Raw genomic sequence first — 26,942 nt, 5'->3', positions numbered from 1 at the left:
ACCTATCGATGGAAGGGGTTTATTCCCTTTTTATTCGCTCTATGTTTACACAGACATCGGCAGTCGGTTTTTTTACCCATTATTAATTGTGGGGGTTGTAATGTAACCTTGTGGTACTGGTACATCTAATACTTTTGTTTCTTTGATCGATTATGTTTAAGTGATTAACAAGCAACCTCCCAATTGATCCTATAAAAGCAAAACCCTTCCGCATTAAAATTACGTAATTATGTATTTTTGGGGTTGTAAATTTTGGTGATAGATCCAATATTCCTGTTTTCTTCATCGGTTATATTTAAGTGGTAGAGACGAAGCCATTTTAATTTCTTTCAGCTTCAAGTCATCTATTTGGAACACGTGTGCACTTAAGGGAGGTTTAATCTTTAAGTTTGGGTGTTGCAGGTGGTCCAAAACAGCATACAAAAAGAGCAAAACCATTTTCATGTGGCCCCACGCTGGGCGCCAATAAATAATGTGTGTTCAATGACAAGCGGTCACTAAGCCACCCACAAAAGAAAAATCCCAATATTGACTTAAAGTTCTTCAATTTGAGAGGCTCGGTGACCTCGATTAACTACCTAGATTTCCAAAGAATTTATTACACAAATCATAAAATCAATCTTGGCACGAATAAAAAAAAATTGACATGAAAGCTCTATCCGGGTCGCACAAAGGATTAGAATAAACACACGATTAATTGACAGACAATGACAATTTATTCTGAAACACATGAAACAGATAATACAAAAACCCTGCAAGAAAGAAAAGCTATCCCGCATAAAAGTGGTTGAAAATTAAAATAAAAAAAACTTTGAATTGCTTACAATTTTTTTTGTAATGATCCAAATAATCTAGTCGTACAGCTGTGCGATATCATGCGTTTCAGCTGAAAATTGTAAAAAAGACTGAGGCCGTAAGTTTTACCATTTTTTGGGGAAAAATGTTTGTTTCCACCGCTGTTACTTGGAACATATTATTAGAGGTACCAAAAATTTTTTACAAAAAATTTTTGTCTTCTTTACCTTTAATTTGAATCTTTTTTTTCGTTATTTTGAAAAAATCGATTTTTTTTGTACCTTTCATACAAAATGGTGGCGATCGAAGATCAAAAACATTGTTTTTGTTTTAAGGCCCAAACCTCAACAACATTATAAAATTATTACTACACCACCTTTTGTAGGACAAAAATCCCTACTGACTGGACTATTTACCCAAAGTAGAACTTTTGCGCATGGGTCACTATAAATTCCCCATAAATACATATAATGTTAAAAAATCCCTAGAAGTGCTTTCAAAATACCTCGAAATGTCTACTAACAGTACGGTGGCAACAATACAATTATTAATTTTTTCGGAGGAGATTTTCATTGGATATTTCAGCATCTGCGTATAGAAATCTCAATTCTTGTCACCGCCTTTGTATCAGCCGCCACAATGGGATTTTAAGTAGTTCATTGTAATATCTAATTGCCCAAACCAGTCTGTAGTAACGAAACGACACTCAAAAACATCCGGCAAGTTCAACTACCTCCCCCCACATGAGTAGTATTCATGTCGTGCATTGTTTTTTAAAATTTACATTTACGAATGTGTGTCGTGTCATAGTCATTGTCCTCCTTATCTTGCGATAATTACAAATAAAAATTCATAATACAAATTAAACATGTGGTCATTGGTTTCCACGCTTCCTTTACTAAAGTGGATCAGCAGTTTTCCCCCAAAATTGTGCCCCAAATCGCACTTTACTATTACTGAAGTTCCCGATTAGATTAAATAGTGAAGGGTGCTGATGACAATAGACACTCGATCTTATAGGACACTTTGTATATCAGGGTGCTGCATCAGAATTATCCAGTCCTTCCTGGTCATTGGATATACCGCTCAATGAAATTGATGCCAAAACGACATAACCACCCTGATTTATGACCAAAAAAGTTCGGAAGCCGCAATACATAAACGTACACATCCGTACGTGATTTAATTTAAATGACTAAAATGTTAAAGAATAAAACCGGGGACTTCCCGTTCGTCATCAATCCAGACAAGCTTTAGATTGGCTATCTTCCTTGCTAATTAATACATAGCTTCAAAACCGCACGTAGTTTGCTCTCAGTTTCTGAGCTGGCCGCGGCACGTACTTTTACTTTTGCCACTCTATACAAATCAATAATACAAATCAATGAACTACATTTTAATTTGTGTGTGTATGTGTGAGAACGCAACTTTTTTTTATTATGTTATAATTGCAGCTGACTGGTAAGTAAGAGAAAGCCAATGACATTGATTTGCTATTGAAACCAAAAGTATTGATCGAGTATAATTAATTAACGGAAGTGCGAACATAAGTGTACCTGTACTTGTATATCTAATCAAAACGAGGACCTACTTGTACTTTTTCGCCAAAAAATGGTACAATTTCCACAAATTTTCGTCGGGTGTGGTTGCTACTTGGCCGAATTACTTACTGCATCCAGGGGATCAAAACTTAATGGCACGTATACTGAACCTTTTTCTCCATTTCGTAGAAAATGAGTAATCTAACAACCCCCCTCCTAAGACTGTATTATTGATAATGATTCGCATTGAGGTAGGTATACATGTCAAAATCGTGCAGTGCGGTTTTCCTCTGGTCACTAACTTTTTGTCTAAATTAAGCTATTATACAACGAGTACAGACTGAACGTGCTAGTTTTCGTTATTAGTGTCTTTATTGATGCCTAATCATAGCGGAAATACAAAACTGTAAGTACCATTTACTATTATCGGTTATTATTTGGGCCACTTACAAAGGTTTCAATAATGTACAATAACAAAAAACTGGGTGATGTATGCGACCCCCAATTCGAGAACCAATGGGTTTCTAAATGGTTTCCTTTGGGGGTTACGTACACAAAAGATTTTTTTGAGGGCATTGGAAGACCATGATTTAACAGCTTTCCATAAGTTTTTTGGAATTTCAAACTTACTGTTGGAAATTTAAAAGTAGAATTCAACTGCAATTATTGTCTAATCAACGAAAAAATCTTAAGATTTCAATTATTTTAACTCGAACTTACAAAGCCCGTAGATTTGCTCACACCCATCACGCGATTGCGCCGACAAGATGCGCATACAGTCCAGTCATTTTATCCCAAAAACAATTCGTGGAGTTCCAATTTTTTCGGGAATGTGTGGTTGAAGGTCCCCTGATTATTGTGTAGTCCCAAGCGATTTCGATGTCGCCGAAGGGAGGAGAGAGGGTTGAGGATAGAGTTTTGCGCCTATATCTCCTAACGGTCGATCGTGGGAAAAAGTGAATCATAATCTAAAGCTCGTGAATGGATACAACTTCGTTTCTAATTTTTTTTTCGAAAAAATGCACCGATTTTGAGCTACGGCTCTTGCAAGTGAGCAATTTTTTAAAAATTTAGGTTTTCGGTAAAATTTTCCTCTCTAGCTCATTACCTGTTACTTTGTACTTGCTGAGGGGTTTATTATATTGTTATTGTATTTATTATTGTATCCACCGCACATTGGAACAAAATTGGAACTACAAGAATTATTCTTTCTATTTGCCGTTTTGTGATATAGAATGACTGGACTAATAACGTTTTTAATACTGCTCGTTTATATTAGTCTATTTGGAAAATGTGTCTACTCCCATATTAAGCTTCCTAGCTCGAGGTGGCTATTGCGATCACCGTGTCTGGACATGTTAAGATTTCATCAAATGTCGACGTATATCCACAGCTTGGGGAAAAATATTTCGTTAACAAAAGAGGCTAAGAGAAATCGCTGAAAATTATATTCAAGTTTCTAGCGTTGCCGCTAAAGGGTTAACTAGAAAAAGTGAAAATATCAGTGAAAACCGCATTTATATATCCGAGCAGAGATATGGCCTAAATACACACATTGACAAACGTAAATTGCAATATTCGTCCAAGTTGGCTGTGAAACAAAAGAAATACACTGCCACGCAAAAAACTACTAGGTATGCGATGAAAAATAAGTTGCTCTCGAGTCACCTTTGGAATTTTTGTTTACATGGGAACGTCCCAAGGCGACTCGATCGCAACTCATTTTTGATCGCCGTTTACTTGGCAGAGACAAGGACATTTTGGACATTTACATTATTGATAATTATTGATTCTTTTGTTATTTAATTTATATATCTCTGATTTAAAACTCGAATAAGTAATTTATTTGTTGCTCATAATTTAAAAACTATATGGACTGTTAATTTTCATTATTTTAATTATCGCTTGTTATGTGTTTGTTTCAAAGCCCATTTGGATGAATATAAATATTGCAATTTTCATTTTCAACTAAAGTACAATATCTCCTCGTTTTTTATTCTATCGAATAAATCATTTTTGAAAAATGTAAAAAAAAATTGTGCTTCAATAAGTATACAAGAGGTTCGAAACATTCTTTTAGTTCAAATTTAATTTAACTATTAGTCCTTTGTTACATATCATCTTTCCCTTTATCTTATTTATTTTTATTTTTAGCTTATTTTTATTTTCTTTCTTATTTTTTTTTTATTTTATTTTTCTTTTTTTTTTAAATTCTATTACCAAGTTATTCACCTTGCACCTGACAAAAGATATTAACAAGTTTTTAAACTTAGAAATCTGCTGCAGGTATGAATTCAGTGTAGATTTTTTTTTCTCTCTTTTCTTTTTAATGTCCAATGTACCCAAGTTTGTGTGAATGAAACTCCGTAGATTTTATACATTTATTTGTAGTATAATAATTTTTAAGTTTAAAGTGAAAAATATTTTGTTGTTTTTTATGTACAAATAAATGGCTTATTATTATTATTATTAATTTAAATTAGCGAATGTGTGTATTTTCGCCATATCTCTGCTTAGGAACAGATATCAAAATGCGGTTTTCACTGATATTTTCACGTTTTCATCTTATTTGTTAATGTTGTTAATGTCAAACCGCGCCCTCTACCACTTATCATGTTTACTAAAAAGACTCTAAAATCTGATCACACGAAGAGCACTCTTTCCAATAAAACCAATTATGTGAAGGTTCACCCCTCGGTTCACCCAAACCGAAGTTATACTTAATTCATTAAAGCGATGTTCCCTCATATTTTATGAGCTAGCCCAATATATGCTGCATCAAAATTCACACACGATTGCGATGTATGTGTTTTTTTTATTAATAGGACACCCTATACATAGAAAATTGTCCGAGGTAACGGCTCGACCGATTCTGTTCAAATTTTGCATACGTATATTAGGCATACGGAAACGAAAAATAACGAACTGAATTTTTGAAACATTTTAGGAGCAACCCAAAACCTACCACAGATGCCATCCGCACACCTCCCCCTGCGCGATTCATTCCAAAACCTTTGCAGCTCTTCCTTTTACCATGTACGAAATTTGGTTCCAATCGATGTAGCCGTTTAGACGGAAATGAGAGTACAGACAGAAAGACAGGCATAGAGGATGAAAAACTATCAATAACTTGTTTTAATATATGAGTTTTTAGCGCCGTGACGTCATACTCTATTACCGGGAGCAACGTTATTTGACTGTAGACAATAAATGAGTGATATGTATTAAACACAAACAAAAGTAAAATTTTCCTCGTTTGAGATCGAAGGGACTTCAGCGCATTTTTGTGTGGCAGATCAGTATTCTATTAGCCACTTTCGACTCAACCATCAATAACAGATCTTGTCGAAGGCTACTACATTCACTAACCGCTTCCCACTTTCCGCGTGCACCCGCAATTCGCTTTTAAAGATTTGACTCCACCATCAGGAAGATCGTGTCGGGGGCTACCACATTCCCTTTGACGGTACCCCTTCCGACGTCCCGTTCACTCGCAATTCACTTCTATTGGCGACACGAGAAAGAGAGACAGCGATTCGAGATTTACGAAACGTTAAACCGCGTGAGTTCGCAACGGAAGGTAAAAGGCGCCCGAAGTTGACTACTTCTCGAAGACGCGCGCGCGCGCCTCACAAAAGGTCGTTAATTTCGCCCCATGACAAAAAACAAAATTCCGCCACGCAGGAGTTGTGCGCGTTTACAACATCTTTCCGACGACACCAATTTCAAAAGAATCTGACCAAAACTGTAGTAGAAGATAGGAAAAAACTGAAAAACCTTCACGTTAGTATACTACGCTCGAAGATGACGCCCAGATGTCGCCAACCCCACATCATGTAGCCATGTCCCTAAGGTTGACAAATTTCACGGCCCGGTAGATACACGTACACCCGTTGCCTTTCTACAAGAGTTCTTCTACGCGCCCACATTTGCTGCCAGCCAGCCAGCCAAAGTGAGATTAAAAGCTACTTTTTACAAATAAATTTGCAAAAATGCGCTAAAAAATGCGTGTGAACTCGCAAGAACGCGGGGTCCAGCGAACGTGTCTTAAACAAATTATCGACTATCGCGAACTAATTTTAATTAGTAATTTAACAAAGGTAAACTTCGTTTTTTGTTCGAGTATACGAATGGAGTTCGGAACAGAACGAAAATAAATATCGGGTCATATACGATATTTTTGAAGCATTTTTGGTTAGAAAATATATCAGTTTTAGAGGATGATTTATTGGGGTGTAACTGCACCTGCATCCCTGCATGATCGAGACCAAGTGGGGTGTAGCAGTCATTTCCTTTTGGAGTTGCGGTAAACTTTGTTGTATTAAATAAGTAGAGTGCTTGGATCAGCAGAGTGGGTACTTTAGAGGCGGATTTGTTTATTTGTTATAGATAGTACACGTAATGTTTTTGCATGTACGTAGAAGTTTCATTGCGAATGTCGCTTTATTTAAGTTTTAAAAATTACGAATTATGTTGCAATGATTTTGGGGAATTTCCAGCTTAGCTTAGCATTATTATTATTATTAGGGTGCATTATATTATTTGTTAGGGGAAGGTTAAAGATTAGTACATAGTGTATTAAAAGATGTCGTTTGAGAATATGTTGAAGATTTGTTGCAAAATTACAATGTGTACACTTTGTTGCGTATTTTTAAGCGGAACACTGTGCACTCTTTAAATATTTGGAAGTACTGCGAGCTAACAGATGATTTCTTATTCATTTCATATCACACTGTGCACATTTTAAATCCATTGAAGACGAAAGTCGAAGATTATTTTAACCTAAAAATTAGCCTTTCTCTGATTGACTGTTTTGGTATGCTATTTCATAAAGATAATTTGGATATCATATTTGCGTCTACAAAGTGCAATGAATATTTCTACACATTCTCATAATTTGAATCACTGTCAAAAAATGGCAAATTTGCACCCTCAAGCAGGATTACAGTCAAAGCATTCTTTGTTGTTATCCATCACTGCAGCATATGCTTGATTTTAAGCTATACAAAACTTACGGCCAGTTGCACAAAAAAAAATCCAGGATTATTGTTTATTCCGGTATTAATACATTTGATCGGTTTTATATTGCAGTAGGCAGCCAAACAAATGTCAAAATTCTTGCTTAAACTCAGATTTGGCAAATAATGTAGGATTTTGATTATAATTCGCTTTCCTGCAACCGGCGGCCGTTAGAGGTTATGATGACGCTCTTCATGCCGTTCGTTTATTGTACCTACAGTTATTCTACAGTGATCACGTGTCAGTCAGAAAGAAAATGGATTGTTTAACAGTGAATGGTTCAAAAAGTGATTAAATTTTAGATTCTTCTTTTCACAATCTGGACATTTTTGAGATTAGTTTCTCTGGGGTATCTGGTTCAATTTTCTTTCAAGTTTCTCAAGTTTTAACTACAGATGCTTCTAGTAAAAATCAAATATGCGCCTGCGAAGACTACTCAAAGTATTTCATACTTATAGAGATTCTTTTGAACATTTAACTACATACGCTTCTAATAACGATACACAATATCTCCTCGTGGTTAATGTGTGGCATAAAGTCATTATGCGTTCTTTTTTTAAATTCATTGGCTTCTTATAAAATGTAGATTACTTCACGTTACCTACAATCGTGGGATCAACAGTTAAATTACCTTACTTTTATTATTAACTTATCAATCGATTGTATGAATGGTTTTACTGTAGATGGTTTAGCCATGAAGGGACAAACTGTTTACTTTGTCCTCGACTTTGTCCCTAAAACAACCAAGTTATAAAGCTGTCGCACACACGCAAATGGCACAAAACTTACAATACCAAGCTTTACTGTAAACTCGAAGGGAAGATTAAGTATTAGACAAATTAAAATTCGCAAGAGACTCGGATATACCTAACATTTTCTTGCATGCAGTAGGATATTCTCTCGGATATTGTACTCCCCAAAAGCCTAGTTCATTGCCCCACAGTGCCATTAGAGAGTCTCCTCCTCCCCCTATATTTTTAAATCAGTCATGTACATGACTAAAATTCACAATTTGGTACAATTGCAGGTTGTCTCAGATCGAGTGAGATTGCATGGTTAAAATGACTTTTCAATCCTCTTTTTTTTCAAATTTCGATTTAAACTTTTAAAAACATATTGCTTTCAAATTAAAATCCGTTTTATTTCAACCTTAATGTTACAATTTTCTTTGGTTCGAGGTGTATATTGTAAGTTGAATATCTCGCTGACGATAGGTAATCCAACACTTTCCTTTTTTTCTGTTTCATCATAGCAATTCTAAGAAAAAAAAGGTGCTATTGACATAACAAATTAATTCGTAACTGGGCCCATAACCTATCGGTAATTTCTACATTTATGGAATAGAGGAAACATGATTTGTTGTATGGTATGGAAGACCTTACAATTTACAAGTTTGACTTCCACAATTTCTATAATGAATGTTATCCCTTTTGAAACATAATACAAACAGTAGATTCATATTAATCCGCAGTTTTCCGTTTCAATTAAAGTAGTGTGGTCCGAACGAAAATATTTTCTTGTAATTGACATTTTACTAACTTGATCAATATTGCGATAGTAGACATCTGCCGGCTATGCAACCGAACATACACAGTAGCATATTCCATGTTTCAATACGCGAAATGGAAAAGTAGCTAGAATGCATTTATCATTATATAAATAAACTTATCTGCAATAGGGCTAACTTATATCATTGATTATACCTAAGTATTGAAGTAGTTACATACATTTCAAAAAATTGATAAAAGCTCACTCATCAAATGTTATATATTTTCCTCTCTTCATTTACTTACCTATCACAACCACTATTTACTGGATCTCCTGCCCTTCTTCTATTCACTATCAGCATAGACTGTAATTAGTCCATGCTATCAGTCAACATGTGCATTACAAAAATAGCACCATACCAGCACCATACCACCACCAAAGGAACATAGATCACCAACTGTACAAAAAAGCAACTTTAGTCCACAATATCCTTTCAGTATCCTTCACTGAACTCATTTTTATCAAATAATTGCACACCTTGTCCAATATTTCATGGTATAATTCACTCACCACAACCTGCACCTAATTCTTTTTCCTCTTATACTAAAATGCAGTTGACCAAAAACCGTAAAATTTAAAGGCTGCACTACTACAGACCGTAACGCATACGAAATCGAATAAAAAAAGTTTAAACATTTCAAATTAGAGAGAAACGATCCCTGAAAATCAATAAGTAAATAAACATAACCTAAAAAAAACAACAACAGGTAGTTGAAGGGCGAATTCCGCTTTGAAACGCAACGTTATTACCTTACGATTGTGGAATATTCCCAGGCGAAGCACTACGCAAGCACAAATGGCACAAAATAATTGGTTTATGTTCAAAAATTTAAATTAAAATTTACTATTACAACTATTTGGAACACGACGGTTGACAGCCAGAAGTTACACTGACTACGCATGTCATTGCGGGGGATGACATTTCCCGGTAATTTCCAATGGCGTAACAAAACGTTGGTATATGGGCACAAATAGCTTTAATCTAAAATTCTAATTTCTTACCTACAGTCAATTTTATATGACTTTCACATAGTGGACTTTCTAATTTTTGTAGTTGCCGGTCAATAACTATAAAAATTTTTATTGTACACAGAAATTTGCACACAAAATTACCCAAGAGATTTAATTATAAATAAATATTAATTGCGTAAAAAATAACGTTATCTATATTGTGAATTGTGATACGAGTACTACATGATAATGGACAATTTTGACCAATGTACGTACCTAAAGAGCCAAATTAGGAATGTCTAAACGTTTAAAATTGACTACGCTTTTATTTCTGGTAGAAATAAAGAACGCTAGTTCCTTTAATATTTAAAATTGAGCCTTTAAAAGCTCTTATCTAAAACGTTTTCCCATAAAGTCAATAAATGTCGAGATTAGACACCTTTTACGTTAAATAAAAATACTATTTTCTAACCGTGAATGAAAAATAGAGGCGAGTTAATATAATTTGACATAATTAGCTCATTTTCTTTATTTATGATGTGTTAAAGACCCATAAAAGATTGCGGTGGATGGAATTTATTTTACAGCGATAGTGTTGAATATCGAAGAGAGGAATTATTAGTTCCTTCGCAGAAAATATAAAGATAAGAATTTTAAACACATTTCTGAAAAGAATTGACTTTATTTAAATAGGAGTCTTTGGTATAATAGATATCTGTACTGCATCCAGTCTAAATGAAAAAAAGAACGTAATAATAATTGTCACATACCTACTTAATAAGTAATAACAATAACATTCATGTCGCATTGATACGGTATGTTATAATAAATTGCTTCGTTTTAAGGTGCCCCCAAAAGTCTTGCATGGCAGTAAATTCTCCCGATGAACGTTTGTGCCCAAAATTTCTTCTCCAATGAAAATTAACCACGGACTTTTTGTACAGGTCAAAGTTCATTCGGAAATTTCGTTTTCCCGCAATTTTTTCTTCAAATCACTTTTACGGCTTTATCTCTTTTTGTAGTAGTCTGATCTTGACGATCATGACGTTTTTAGATTCTACAGACAGAAATCCACTAGAAAATCGTTCTTTTCGATGCATGGCAATTTTTTTCCCTCTGATTTTTGAGGAATGGCAGAGCTTTCGTCTATGAAGCCATTATGATGGTTCTATCTCTTTTTGTAATAGAATCTACTAGAAAACCCTACCCGAAACCGTTATGAAACCATTTTCATGCCTCTTGTATGCCAGGAAATTTTCGTTTCCACCACAGTAGCGTCTCCTAACTATTTTTCCTACCTCCTGTCACTTTACCGGACTTTTGTTGACACATTAATATAAAAGTTTTTTTCACTACTAGCGTCTGATGACATGATTATTAACCCTTTTTCCACTTGTAAAGTAGGCTTTCGCGGCTTTAGTTCAAAGTGGTTAATAATGTGGACATTATTAACTAGTAGTCAATAATGAGAACTGCCACGCTGTCACTTTTAGAAAACACAACCCGAAATTTCGCTCAATAAACATTTGGACAAGGTCTCTAAAATGAATAATTGCCACCATCCGCCATTTCCAGAGAAATTACATACCTAAAATGATCACATTTTGAAAAAATTCGAACGAATTTACTCTTTGAAAATATCACAATGACAGAACAAAATGCGGCCTGTTTGACTTGTACTTCTACGTACTTGATTGACATGTTAAATTAAGAAACAAACAATTCTGTCCAACCGTTCACTTTCTTATCAATATAATATGTTAATTTAGAGGATTTCAAGTGCTAGTAGTGAAAAAAATAGTATATATACCACGGTAGAGAAGTCTATTATTGCCTTCGCACCTTACACCCCTCGGCGCAAGCGCCTCGAGATGTAATCTTGGTGCTCAGGCAATAATACTGTACTTCTCTACCTTGATATATAATGTACTATTATAGGTATTAGAAATTTGTTAAAATACAAAATTCTCAGTAAAATGACACCACCTGACTCTGAAATTCGTATTTCTGCTTCATTCAATATTTCCTCACCAGTTACGGATTAATTTGATGTGCGACAGATTTTTTTCGTTCCACTTTTTCACCCCGCTGAACCTATTCCCCCCGCCCCCTCCCAAGCTATTGTTTTTTTACTCAAATTCAAATTCAAAACTACAGTTTATGAATTTTTTACAAAATCATTTGATGGCTTTGTCTCCACTTGTAGCGATCAGATTTTGAAGATCATGATTTTTTTAGATTCTACAGCCCAAAATCTACTAGAAAAAGTCTATACTTGCATCAGAATCGCTGTTTAAAATTAAATTAAAGCACACCCAGATTTAAAGGTCGCTAAATAACGATATGACATAATAATAATAATAATCTGAAACTGAACTAAAAAAATCCTGTAAGATCGCTTTCTGGAAATGCAAAAGATATCTTTGGTTCAGGGTATGCTACCAAATCTGTTCCACTGTTTAATGGCAGTATTGAAGTTTTGAATAACCAAAGGGTAAAAGATTTAAAATACCCTTGGCATTTCCTTCATTTATGCCAGCATTAACGATTCCTTTAAGGCTTTGTTTGAAAGATGCATATGTAAAGTAGAGATGAATAACACCCCAAATGCTACGTTGACTAAAATACTTATTTTATGAAATAGATAATAATCTTTGCACTTTAAAATTATGACATTGCAAAGTGACAAGTTGCAAAGTTGCTTTATAAAATAGGCCCCAGCTACTATTACACTCTTTTTGTAAATTACTAAAAATAATGCAGCTGTCGTTGCAGGTCTACGTTTCCATAGAACACCACTGAGAAATCGTGAAGTCGAATCCATTGAAGAACTTTTACGTCGTTTCCACTTTGAAGACAATTCATTGCTGGGACACTTATAAGAGGTAAGATGCAATTCACAGAATTGAGTAAAAATTAAATAAAATATTTGTCAAGAATTTAGCAATTACAATTTTCAATGTTTTTGATTTAAAACGTGGGAAACTATAATAGGAAATGTTTTTTTGGAATAATAGCGATCGTTCTATTTTAATTTTGTATTTTTAACTTCAATACGAAATATTAAGCAAAGGCGATAAAAATCCAAAATATTGATGATTTGATGGGCATTAGGGCAATTTTTTTAGCGACATTCTCAAGCAAGGCATAGAAACATAAATGAGTTTCACATCAAAAACAAACCAAAAATTGTTAGCTATTAATTGAAAAAACCTTCCACGATGAACTAATGTTTATGGTATTCTTTTTTAGGCGAAATTCGAACAAACAAGAATGTGGTAGCAGATTCACAGAAGGAGCGCTAGAAAGAATACAAATATCCACCACTCGCCAGGATACGATTTCAGAAAACTCACTTCCTTCTAAAATTAAACTGAAGAGAAATGCGTGCTATTACTGGGACGATAATTTTTTTCATAATTCAACGCGTTGGAGTATGTGTAGGTATGTCAAGAGGTTCCACAGTTTTTAGCAATGATTTATGTTCTATGTCTTCGTCCGTCATTGGTGAGAAATAACAAGAATTTCTAATGCTATTAATGGAAAATTAAAAAAAATTAGACCAAATTTCCAAATCTCAGCTTCATAGTGGGATCAAAATTGCAATTGCTGCAACCTTTCCAAAAGGGAAGTTCTCAGAAGAAACTGCATGAGATATGCCATCAGATTTCGTTCCGTTCAGGTGTTCTTTCAGATTCAGGTTGATAGTCCAAAGAAGCCCGATCCGGCAAATAAGGTCAAACAGCTCGAAGTGTTAGCTGGTCCAATTTCTCTGCTGCCGGCTGCGCATTGTATGAGCAATCGCATTGTCCTGGAGGAAAAATAGTTCTCGTTACCAATGTTTCAGGATCATGCAAATGTGTACCCATGCTCATCCTTAGTCACCAAAACCCTGGTAAATTGAACGTTTTTGTACGACAGAAAGAGAAACTTTTTGGGACCCAGTTGGCGAAACGGTTCTTTATGTCCAAGCCGTCGTGAATTACCTTGACCGCTACGAGCTGTACCCAGTCCGGCTTTCTTACTCGCTGCTGAAGTGCCCAGTCTAATTTTTAAGGGAAATAGAATTTGTGCGAAATCTCCATATCGGAGATCAGCACGTATCCTAGAGCTAAATTATTGATTTGGTTTTTATTATGGAGAAGTTTATGAAGGATTTCTTGTTCTTTCAACAACAGTCTTCAATGTACTGATCAAATGGATGAGGAATAGAATTCCAAATTTGCACCTGCTTCTGCAAGAAAAGTCACTAATTCACAAATTTTTAAATGGCCTCCTATCTCCTACAGTGTGCGATTCTCTTCTGGAGGAAGTTTATTTATGTATACAAAAAGGGATCTGTTTAGGATTGAAGGATGTTGTGTGTCGATTTATGTATCTACATATTTCTTATACAGGGTGAGTCAACGATTGAAGATAAGATTTTTCGATATTGTGCTTTATGATATGGTTGAATATTCTCCACATTTTAAAAATATTGGGAATTATACAGGGTGCGCTCACAAAGTAGGGCGCCAAAATGGTACATTTTTTTTAATGGAACCTCCAGTATTTGAATGCATTTTTTAATTCTACGTGTAATTGTACGACTTTTTTATTATATGGTTAATATCCGACAAACTAGTAGTTTTAAAAGTAGTTCGATTTGTAAGACAAATTTGGCATTTGCAAGCGTTAGTTTATTGTCAAAATTATTACTTAAATTTTGATTCCAGGCTCTGTATCCTTTATCCCGTGTAAAGTAAAAGTCAAATAAATACATCTACTATGAAACATTAAAAAAATAGCTTACAGGGTGTTTTTTTTGTTTTTAAGACTCTTAAAGGGTAAATTAGAGATAGTAAAACTCTCTTGGAGACTATTCAAAACCTTTGGAGACTCTTAAAGGCCCAATTTTAAATATTTTTGAAGGCTCTCGGTGCTGTTAATGATTCTTATAGACTTGCTACGACATTTAAAGTTCTCAAAGGCTCACACTCTTAAAATCTCGGTTTTTCAAGAGGGGAATGAGTTTCAAGGACCCTTCTGGACTCTGTGAGTAGTGTCCTATTCCAATATAACTTGTGTGTTGTTTTCAAGTATTGTCTGTGGAGTGTATTTGTAGTATGGTGTCTCATCCGTTATGAGATTATGCTCAAAACCTAATTTTTGACGTATTGGGTCAGTGATAAGTTTTGTGCCGTTTAGTGTAAGTGTTAACGTAGTGTTCCAGCATGTCATTATGTAACTGAGGAATTGTGTATTGAGAGCACTTGTTGCAACCAAGAATGTTGGTACGTTGGTACCGAATTAAATGATTTTTTGTAATCACTAATCAATGTATGCAGTTCGTATGTTTAGTTTGTTATATCTGGATTGCTCATTACAAAGTCTATAATGAGTTGCTCTTTACAGTCTCTGTAATACTCGCTACCTTTTTGTTTTTCGTATAAAATGTTATCAGTGCAGTGTTTGTATATTTTGTTTGTAATGCATTATGTCAGGATTTTGTATATTAGGAAGCCATGTAATTGGTTTGTATTTAGATGGATCTTGTGTATTGTTGTTTTTTGGAAGCATGTAAGTGATACCTTGTGTAAAGAATGCAGGAGCGCTGTCTGGTGAAGAAATTCAGAAAATTGTAATGCAAGATAAGAGTGACTTTAGGTAAAATATTTCCACCAAAAGTTGTGAATGTTATTAATGGCACGTCATCTGTTTATGAACCCAGTAAATTTTGACTCTCTTGTTAATTTGGGTAATCAGAACGGTTATTTGTAAAAAAATATAAAAAGTGATTGTGCAAATAAAACAATTAAATTCTGTAAAATCTAGTTATTTTAGTTTTTTGTAGTCATTCTCAGTGACGAATAATGGAGTGACATTTGATTAGTAGTAGCGCTGAAATTCTGCGTGACTTTTGGACATTTTGTTTGTAAATTTCATACTGAGTGACCAAGTCAATTACACAACAATATATATAAAATTAGAATTGCTTTTTAAATTAATCAAGAGATCTTTTTCGTTTGCTGGAATCGTCTCTTATCTAAATCCCGAAAATGATGAAGATGTGGAACGACATTGAGAAAAACGTCTTGGAAGCAACCATCATCATCGCAAGCTCATCGATAAAGAGGATAACATTGCTAAACTCACGAGGAAGATATGAATAAGATCATTGAATAAAAGCACTATCTTAATTCAGTGATAAGATACACAATTGTTACGTGGACTAGCCACGTGGTGGTGGAGAACTAAGACGAAAATGAAAGGGATCGTTTGGATAAATGTTTAATTCATATGAAAATGTGTAATTCTGAATGAACTAATTAGAATAATATAATCTGACAAACATATTTGCGGTAAACCAGTTTCCCGAATACAAAACACGGCACTGGAAATTAGTAAGAGAGAAAACCCAATACAACTACCGAATGCGTTAAACAAGAAGAGAAAACTTAAAGGTAAATGTAGTTGAAATTCTCATTGAAGCGCCAGCATTTTGCTCTGAAACGTGCGCAGTGGTAGTTCCTAAATCCGACACACTTACTATTAATTTTCACGCACATTTTCTCCTCCTAATTTAAATAATGTTAATTAAAGTATGTGTTATTTTTTTCCTTACGCTGTCCGTGGTCGCTCAAAAGGAAAGTAGCGAATGGGGTAAGTGTTAAATTTGAACGCGCTCCCTTTGCTAATTTTATTTTCGCGCGCCATCGCATGCCCCGTCCGTGTCACGTACACCAGAAATTTTGCCTATTTCACCTAGAAAATTTCGCACTTTTTGCCGTAGAAGTTACGTAAGCATTGCATTACGTGTTACTTTCAAAGGCTTTTATGACCTGAGAAATTTTGTGCGAAATTAGCGGCATACCCCGCCGAAATTCGAAATTTGAACGAGAGGCATACCGTAGAAGAGCGTGTGAATGGCAAAAATTATTTATAATGTAATCTTAATAACCTTGACCCACGTGTTCGTCGTTTTATGTAATCAGTTAGAATTTGAAACCGCGACGACGGCACGACGCTTATACGAAATAAAATTGGCTGGGCGCAGATGACGCGAGCGTCTCGTGATAATTTCAAATTTCGCTACCTTTGCCGTCGATCGATCAATAATAATCACGTTATTGAGTTAGGTCATCATTTAATGACACCTGTCGTCGTCCTCGAGTATCTGTTATGTCACCGTAACGGTTGATCGTCGCTGCTCGCAAAACCAAAAGACTGAACGAGGTCCCTAAAAACTCTTCTGGACAACTTTCTCGTCTAAAATTGGACCTGTGGCGTAACGTTAATGTTTGTGACTGACAAACGTCCTACAGGTTCACTCTTTATTCAAGGCTCTCCAGGCTTCCATAATTTTACCTGTTGCACTTTCAATCTCGCCAGATCTGTTACCAAAATGATACTTTTCAGCGGTTCTTTACTGAAATTTGCTTGGCACTAGCGAGTAACGTAAAAAATCATGTGTATGTGTAGTTCGAAAACATTGAAGCACGAAAATGCACCAATTTCGTTTAGGAAAACGTCAAATTGACACTTCCCGTACCACTTCCGGTTCAAGAGTTCTGGAAGTGAAGATTTTGCATGATAATTTTTCTTTGAAGCCGATCAAGTTTGGGTTTTCAGCATAGTTTTCTCGAAAGGAAAAGGTGATTAACTGGTTGACCTTTGTACGTACGATTTGCTTGTCATTCCGTTACGATCCCTCCAAGTTTCCAGGGATGTGCGAAAAATTATCGATAGATCGAACGTTATCCATAAAATTATAAATAAATAGATCAGGGCTGGAGAAAATTATCAAATATTTAAAATTATCAATCCATAAATATAAGAACTGGAGAAAATTATCGATATATCTATAATAAAATAAATAATAATAAAATTATAAACTGCAGAAATATAAATAATTAAGTACCTATAATAGATAATGCATACATTGCGTATCCCTAAAGCAATAACTCACTCAACCGCGCATTCCTTAGTTATTAACCAGTTACTAGTTACTTCTTGGCGATCGATTTTGAAAAACCGAAGGCGCGTATTTTATTTCGGCAGTAATTACTGCTAAATTTAAACATACCGGAAGTTCACAACCAATTAACGTTAATTTGTGCGGATATAAATCATTTTTAAATCTTTTGCTAATGATTTGGCTATGTATGATCTATGGCTATGTTCGTAGATAATTTCGCATGGATTCAGCACTTAAATAACGCCAATAAAATTCATAAATCCACACACGCTTTATTTTGTTTAATCATTTTTAAACATTTTTGTCATATAAGTAAACGTAGTGAAGGTCGATAAGTCCAAATTAGGGGCATTTGACACCAATTAGGTGGCATATCGTGATTATAGACTTATCATTCCTTAAGCAGCGCCAATAAAATTCTTACAAATACATTTTTTGGAAATAATCTTAGTAATTTCCTTAGGTAAACGGCATGTGTGAATGTATCCAGTACACGCCAGTACTCTGTAGTACCGTTGGAGTACGCGGGAAACTGATAACCAGGATATAAACAAACAACAGTACTTACCATTTAGTACTGCTTAAGGAGTGATGAAATGTACCGTGTGTTCTACTTTGGTTGAGACTGCGGTGTATCTCAGCTAAAGATAGAGACTTGCGGTTTTCGCGACCATTTTTTTGTGAAATTTTTAATACCACAAACAGAATCATACAGGGTGTGATATGTAGGGTGTTTTTAAAAAAATACCAACATTTGTGTCAAATCTCAGAAACGTTGGCCCAAACAATTTTTTTGACTAAGCAACAATTTTTACCTTTTTTCTATCTTACATGGGTAGTCAGATATGATAACAAATTTTTTTCGTCCCCCTGAAAAAGAGGTGTTTTTTTTCGAAAATCGCGAATATCTCCGAATCGGCCCAAAATTGTGTCTTCTTTTTTCTCATAAAAAGGCGACGTTTCTTCAAATTTCAGACCCCAGCGACTTTTTTTCGCAAAAATTAAAAAAGTTTTTCCGGGGTTTCTCGCAAAATTTGAAGTTATGTGCAAAAATTGTAAATACAAAAATTGGTTATTTTTTTATTTCCCATACCTTTTGCTTCGAACATTTTCACCTAAAATGAATAGTTTTGACTCAAATTGCAAAAAATTACTTTGCACCCCGGGCAGTAGGCATGCGACAAAACATTGCAAGCTATGGTTAGCCGCATGCAAAAACACAAAACGAAACGTCGTAGAAAAAAAATTGTATGCAATAAATTTGGACGTAAATTTTACCACCCTTGTTACATGCTAATTTGTTTATTCACCCCAAATGTTATTTTATTTGCAATATTTTTATTCACTAAAATGATTTTGTAATTAAACTCGAATGCGTTTTATTTCACTAATATGATAACCTTGTTTAATCATTTTGAAGTGATAGAAGATTATTTGTTATTGTTTTTCTTATAGCATTTATAAATATTTAAAAAAATGCGCTGTTGTACGTCCGTTCATCCTACTAGTTGCTCCAAAAGCTTTTTTTGTTGTCCCGAATATTGATCCATTTGTAGGTCACTTTGAGCCCCAATTATGGGCTTCTGAACAAAATCTTCATTTATTCACCACTTTCGTTGGAAATTGCTACTTCTCCAATTTTGAGCTCGATTTCTCCCATAATTTTTGCCGCATTGATTTAATCAAAATTACGTACTTGCTTCCAGAAAAAAAATGAGATCATTTGAAAGTGCTTGCTTACGGAAGAAAGGCCACCTACACCGGAAGGAACGATTAAAAGCAATGTCATTTTCCAAAAAATTAGCCTAATTGACGCAAATGAATTATTTTAATATTTATAGTACCCGATGACAGCGATAACCTCGATTAAATCAAAACGTAGTTATTATCGAAATCGATTTACTGATTCGATTTGCAATTATTAATGCGTTGCATACTCATTTGAGGTCATTGATTTCTTTGGTTTCCTAGCAAAAATTTACCTACAATGAATCGGGGGGACTTTTAAAGAAGAAGGGCACGTGCTGCCTGTTGCTGTTTGCGTCTTTCGCATTCATTTACCTCGGAAACGTGTTTTTCTACGTTCGAAAAATACGCGCGGCATTTTCGTTCCGGTACGAAACCGCAATGCGATAACGCCTAGCCGCAACGTTCATGATTTTTGGCCATTGAAAATATGTGTGTCGTAATTTTATCTTGTTTCTTGGCAAATTTGAATGTCGGAGTTCGGCGCAGTATACCAACGTCAAACCACTACGGACTTTGAGTTTTAGACGCAGACTTGGGAGTAGACTTTAAAAAAATTCATGTTTTATGTAAGATCGGTTCTATGTAAATTCAAGGTTTGGTCAAGATTTTGAACTTCGAAACGACCTCTAGTCGATGAATTTAATAACGTGGTGACATCGCACAATTGCATAGTTGACCTGTGAACATATCAATTTTGTAAGAATTAAAAAAAAAACAAAAGGGAAGATTGAATGTGTTTTCAATGCGCCTCCAAGGGGCTGGTCACTAGTTATTTAGGGGACAAAGATTTCCTTCTTGGCGTAAAAGTTGCCATCAATTCGTTCACTTTAATTTCCCCAACATTTTCATTGCCTTAAATTTCCCCAAATTTATCCGAATTAACGCCCTATAGAAACCTTTTATTTCCTCTTGATTTCCTCTGAAGTCTGAATGTCCTCTGATTTCCTTAAAATGTACTCTTATTTCCTCAAAATCTCCCTAAAATTTTCTCATTCCTTTGAAGTTTCCTTCTTTTTTTCTACAATTTGCCCGCTGTTTCCTCGACGTTTCCTATATGAGGGACAAGAATTTCCCTTTCCCTAATCACTATTTTTGAAGCACAAGCCACGAAGTGTCACTGGCGAACTGTAAAGAACGTAAAATGAAGAGCCAATATGGCGGGCGTTTTTGACATTTCGATGTAGCCTTATAGGATTGTATACCCAACTTTCCGCAGATTTACAAAGTGAATAAAAACTAGAGCACCCCATTTGAAATATCAAAGCGTATACCAAGAAATATAAAAACGGGAAATATTTTAGCTAAATTCGCATTCGTTTTCAACTCCTCGCTGGACACCCTGTATATGGTGTACCATTCAATTCAAATAAACTAAAGTACCGTTGAGAGCGACGTCGATGAAATTCTTGTTTCCTTTTAGAGCATTTCTCAAAGCAAAATGACCGCTATTGTTCGTCTGTCTGTCCGTCCGTTGTCCGACTGCTAGTCCTCTAGTTTAAGTTTTTTTCTAAAACTATTACACAATGGTACGGACCTGCAAAAATATTAATGAAATTTATAGCGTTTTCGATTGGCAAAACTCGTACTGCACGAGTGTTGCACGAGAAACTGAAGAAATGCATGTGAAAATTGCTCTCAATGGAACATAAATATTCGTAAATATTTGTTGTCATTTGTCCATAACCTCATTTTAGATTTAGGTAATCGACAAATCTCTATTCAAAAAAAATGGCAAACGATTTCAGTATTATTTATGATAAACGATGAGGAATATAAATTTGAAATTCCTGTAAAGGACCAATTTTTGGCGTTCAGTTTAATGAGTAAGTGCAACTTTTTGCAAAATAGAAGTTATGGCTAATTCATCGATCTTCGCTATCGCTAAATGACGACAAAAAACTCTCCCAACGCAAGAAACAAATTCAAATTGTCGCACGTTTGTTTTGAAAATTTGTTAACAAGCAGCTCCACGAGCTCACGGACCTCGTGCGTCCAAATTCGCACTGAGTGCGTAATTGTTGCATCACATTTGCCAATGGAACACAGAAAATTGCCCTAAAATTACCAATAGAACGTAAAAATTGCACTCGTGCAGCACGAGTTTTGCCAATCGAAAACGCTATTAGAATGCGGGAGGGAAAATTCGAAAAAAATACATAGGATGTAAAAATATCAACCAAATTTGGTATGTGGGAAGAAAATTCGAAAAAATCCAACTTCTCCAACTCGATCCTTCAAATATGGTCAGAATCTCTTCAAATGCTGTGAGCATTCTTTGTGTTTGAAAGCGCCGAAAGGGAGCATAGAGCAGTTTTTTTAGTTTTACGTCTCACTGAGAGCTGCTGATTGTATAGAGTTGGGTAATTTTCTTATGACCTGCTTTTATCGTCATCGATACTAAAATTGCGATGGAAACATTGTTTTCTAATCGCAAAAAAATCTCAAAGGTCTCGAGATAACAAGTTTTGTGGAACGCAGAATTTATGTGCATATCGTCTTGGGGTAGAAATTTGTTGCTTCAGACATCCAAAATCCTATAGGTATGTAAGGTCATTACTCATTAGTAACATGCTTTCCTTTTTTTGAGATACAGGTATTTGTGACAGGGTTACATCTTTTCATTGACCCTTAGGAGAATAAGAGAAGGATGGAAATTCCTCACCTCTGTTTGCTCTTCACATAGAAAAATAGTAGCATACGCTAAAAGTCGAAAATTCTAATTATAACGTTATGTACATTTCGTGTTTTCGAGAACCGCTCTATAATTTATCTAATTAGCACATTTTCTCAAGGCGAAAGTAACTATTATTTTGTTCGTTTTTTTATGTTCTCTCCCTTTATCATTTTTCTACACGCATCATTTTGTAGGGCACCTTTGAGAAGTCGAATTTCGATGTTCCTTTCCCCTTTTCGACTGCAAAGCGTTTTCGGTATTTTTCTACTGTCGCAATAATTCGTCGTAGGCAGAGAAAATAAAATTACGATTTTCCTCGCCCACATGTACCGTCGCCGGTGGAAATTTGTTCTTGAAAGATCGCGTCGAGCCTTCCTCCCCAATTACGTAAGGACAGACGGACCGATACACGTGCTCGCGTACTAATTATTTTCGCTACGGCACTTCCTTCCCGTTTGGAAGCCGTTTCGGTGTTAAATTACTTGCGTCAATTAACCGCTTTTTTTTTCAATGAATTAATTATTTATTATGACCGTTCGTTTAACCTTGGCATTGAATATTAATAGCTCCGTTCCAATATCAAACTAATACTCGACAAAGAATTCCTTAATCAAGCATTTCGAGACCATTTGATAGGGATAGCGAGATTTTTGCCTCGATTACAATTTCTATGTCTACGTGACCAAGACCACGTTTTCCTCATCGACCACGTGCACCATTGATTAATTCAACGCGCCGGCGCCACAATTCATTTCAAATTTTTTAGGCAACGCATTCCCAAACGTGTGGAAAAAACTATACGATACGGATATGATAACGTGTAATAACGTAGTACGATTCTGCTGGACGTTATGGAAGGGGCGCGTTCTTGATAATGAGTTCTAATTACGTTGATCAGGAATAGGAATATTTCATTAAAAGAGGTTTGGCGGGCTACTAAAATTTCCTTTCGTGCATAATGAGGGGAATTTTCCAAACGATTCATTTAAAAAGTTGAATTTTATTTACTGTTACAAGAACTTCACATGTTCCCCACTATTGTCCATTTAAATGTATGTAAATTTAATTGTTTCACACTAACAGTGATCGTCAGCGGCATTGCAAACGATAGGAAACAGGGTGCCGGTAATTAAATGTCAATAAAAATCCATCCCCTTCCATAGTTTTTAATTATGTGTCTAGGGCCATGGTATGGTATAAATATTCATAAAATTCCTCTTCGCATTGTCAATTCCGCCATTCCAATTGTAGCCCCGTGAAGGTTTTGAAAATGCACTTCTTTGAAGCAAAGTTACCACCGCAAATTTCTGTTACTTTGGAAATTTTTATAATTTCTACGTCATTGTTATTACCCCAAATTTCCATTCGTAAATACCTGTTGCATCTTTCACTTTCAGCAGGCCGTCATTCGTGGAAAATCAGTCCTTCGAGATGGTACTCATTAACTCTTCCAATTCTTCCTTTGTATCCAAAAATATGGCATTTATGGTCGTTCTACTGAAATTTGGAATGTAAGTAAATGCAACACGAATCCGTTTATTTCCAAATCCGAAACGAGCACGGGAATAAGTTCAACTTACTCCAACTTTTTACCGCTTGTCGAAGCAATTTCATACCAATCATTTCAAAATATGCGCGTGCCAATGGATGTCTAAATTTAACCTTTGCAAAATCATGAGACACAATTACATAAGCCCACTAAATGCCCATTCTAAATTGAGTGCATGTTTCAGATTTGGCAGTCGCCATCAGTGATACAGTAGAACTATTATATTCCAATGGATCTTTATTAGGATCGGCAGCTCAGCAATTTAGTCACCTAAAGGCGTTAACATTCGACGACATACGTCATCAGTTCGTAGTGAGCGATGTGGACCAACACAATGATACTATCTACAGTGTTCAACTTACAAGAGAGACTGATATTACCCCAATCCTAACCAATCTTCCGGACGACGTTCAGGTAAGCGTCGAAATCGCGCCGAAATGTCCGATCTGAAAGTAGGCAATTTACAGGGACTAGCCATTGATCCGACCACCGACATACTGTATTGGACCGACACACTCAATCGTACCATAAACTATGTGTCGCTGCAAGATCCCTCGCACGAATCAAAAGTTCTGCTGCAATTCGACGACCAATCTCCCCAAGATGTCGCGATTGACGTCTGCAGCAGGTACATCTACTGGACCAATTCCGAGGTGGACCGACCTTCGATTGAACGTGCGAGTTTGGACGGGCAGAATCGCGAGGTGGTAATCAGCAAAGATCTTTTCATCCCGACCGGTATCGCCGTCGACCATCACACGCAGCGAATTTTCTGGGGCGATAAAAGGGAGGGGATTTATTATCGTATCGAAAGTGCAAAATTCGATGGATCCGCACGCGAGGTGGTGTTCGAGGGGACACATCAGAAACCGATCGGTGTAGCTGTAGATGCCAACGCGGTTTATTGGACGGACGTTAACAACAGAGCCTTGTGGAAGAAGCATAAGAACATTGATCATGAACCACTAAAATTGCGCCATTTCAAGGAGAGTCCGATGGGGGTTGTCACTAAGCATATTATCAAGAACATTTCCGACTGTCAAGCGTTCTTCGACGCCGTGGAGCACTATAATGGAAGCGTTAAGGAATATTTCGAGGTGGCCTACGACAATGACAGTAGCAGCGAGGTGCTCGAGTGTTTGAATGGAGGAGAATTGATTGACGACAGTTGTCTGTGCAAACGCGGTTTCACCGGTGAACGATGCGAAATGCAATTATGTCACAATTATTGTTTGCACGGATCCTGTTATTTGTCATCAATGGGCGCTCCCAAATGCAAATGTCCCTTGGGATTCGGGGGGAACAGGTGCGAGAGGGACATGTGTATCGGTTTTTGCCTAAACGATGGCAATTGCCACAGATCGCCCAATAGTACGTTTGACGTTCGTTGTGCGTGTCGCGAGGGATACTCTGGGAAAAGATGCGAGAAAAGTCTGAATGCCGACGAACTTTGTGCCACTTTTTGCGAGGAGAAACGGCCGAAGTTACTGATGGGTCGCAGAAATAGGTTATTGTGCAGGTAAGCATACCAAACAATTGCTCAACTTTTCAACCCGCTAATTTCAGTTGTGAAGATACTAATGGTGACATCACCGTGGATAATTTTATCGACCTGGGCACAATTGGCGTTCCCTGCTCATTGAACTGGTTGGAGAAGAATGGATTTATTGTCGTCTCCGTGTTCGCGGCATTCATGATGGTCGCGTGCGTAGTACTCGCGGTATTCCTTTACAGAGCGTGCAGAAGACCGCGCATTAACAAGAGGGTAGTTGTCAACAAAAACGTGACCCCCCTTACTTACCGACCACACCAGTCTGGAGTTCAACAATGTGAAATAACCATCGAGGATTGTTGCAATATGAACGTGTGCGACACTGTAAGATTCCTGTCACCCATTCAACTCCTTATCTAACATCATTCTGTTCTGTTACAGCCTTGCTACGATCCTCCTCAACTCAGGGGCGGATTTCAAGTGTTAAAAAAAGATGAAAAGAAGATGTTGCTAGCCAACATGGAAAACTCTGAAGAGCTTTATTAGACGCATTCGAATTCAAAGTTGGCTGTGACCGGAAGTATTACATTGTTGAATTTCTTAAGATATATACCTATAGAGTCAAAAGACTAAACATGTGTTCATATTATGCAGTTAAATGCATAAGAAAATCGTCCTGCGCACGTAATCATTACAGTTAATGGCAACTATCAAAATCTGACTGCTTATGACTTGGGAAAAACATTCCTAGACCATTATCGAATATTTTTTGTTGTTGCATTATGGCGTTTTACTAAATGACAGCTATTAGTAAGTTATCTTCGGGATGTAGCGACATAGTACAATTTTAATGTTTCATTTGTGAAACTAATCAAATTATGTTATGTTTAAATAACGATAAATCTACCAAATGGAGTAGGACGGGTCCTATTGAGTTCTCTATTTATTTTACTTGTGGTTTTAAGTTTTTGTTGGCTTTTTTTTAGTGGTTTCAAATCTGAACACTTTTATTTAGTTACTTACTAGTTGTGTGATAATCTCATAATCATTATAGCGTAGTGATTGACTTATTTCTTGTTATAGTCGCGGATTGTAGTTACACAATGTGCCTAAAAGTTTCGTTTCCAAAAAAAAATCACGCCGTGCTTTTTTTGATTTTGTTTTTATATGTTGTACACGTGAAATAAGTTAAATTGCTTATCAAGTAATGGTTACCTTAGGCATTAGTAGATGTGTGGACGTAATATCCACATCAGAAATGTGATATTATAGACATACAAATTTTTAAATTCAAATAATTTTATACATTAAAAGTAGATAATAATAATAAAAATTACAAACTATATCTTTCAATTTGTTATTATCACCTTAACCTCTAGTCCCACAATCAAAAGAACAATTGCATAGACAACTTTATTTATTTTCGTATGGTCGCAGTAATACAATGCATATAATTTATTTTGTAGCGGTCGTTTGTCTGCCGTCATTTAAAAATGATGAAATTGGTAGGTATAAAATTAACTGGTATCAGTGTCTGGTAGGTAAATCCTCTAGTTAGGAATGTCACTCAGAAAATACAGAATTGAATTCACATCTTGATATCTTCAAAATTGAAAACGAAGGCGAAATAATAGTTTCCGTTAGGAAAATACGCTAAAAAATTGTAA

At 35.8% G+C, this 26,942-nt stretch overlaps 2 protein-coding genes across 4 annotated transcripts in view; one reads left to right on the top strand and one right to left on the bottom strand.

The window, feature by feature from the left end:
- Positions 1 to 9,170, bottom strand: part of LOC116173368 — a 62,185-nt gene extending 53,015 nt beyond the window's left edge. Inside the window, exon 1 of the mRNA XM_031490794.1 lies at positions 9,149 to 9,170. The gene's annotated coding sequence lies outside the window, so the exon portion shown is untranslated. The remainder of the gene's footprint in view (positions 1 to 9,148) is intronic.
- Positions 2,120 to 26,248, top strand: LOC116173370 (protein cueball-like). 3 transcript variants are annotated; one of them, XM_031490801.1, is made up of 7 exons: positions 2,120 to 2,256; positions 12,630 to 12,739; positions 13,107 to 13,298; positions 23,968 to 24,197; positions 24,251 to 25,302; positions 25,350 to 25,659; positions 25,717 to 26,248. In XM_031490801.1, exons 3-7 carry the CDS (start codon positions 13,238 to 13,240, stop codon positions 25,819 to 25,821), a joined length of 1,758 nt encoding a protein of 585 aa, XP_031346661.1. In that variant the 5' UTR covers positions 2,120 to 2,256; positions 12,630 to 12,739; positions 13,107 to 13,237; the 3' UTR covers positions 25,822 to 26,248. The 3 variants fall into 3 exon arrangements, with proteins under 3 accessions (XP_031346661.1, XP_031346662.1, XP_031346660.1); XM_031490802.1 differs by lacking the exon at positions 2,120 to 2,256 and adding an exon at positions 2,621 to 2,742; XM_031490800.1 differs by lacking the exons at positions 2,120 to 2,256; positions 12,630 to 12,739; positions 13,107 to 13,298 and adding an exon at positions 16,320 to 16,496.
- Positions 26,249 to 26,942: the final 694 nt, after the last annotated feature.

The sequence above is a fragment of the Photinus pyralis genome, unplaced genomic scaffold, assembly GCF_008802855.1.
Source record: "Photinus pyralis isolate 1611_PpyrPB1 unplaced genomic scaffold, Ppyr1.3 Ppyr1.4_LG6, whole genome shotgun sequence".
NCBI lineage: Eukaryota > Metazoa > Arthropoda > Insecta > Coleoptera > Lampyridae > Photinus > Photinus pyralis.
This window is presented reverse-complemented; position numbering and strand designations above follow the sequence as displayed.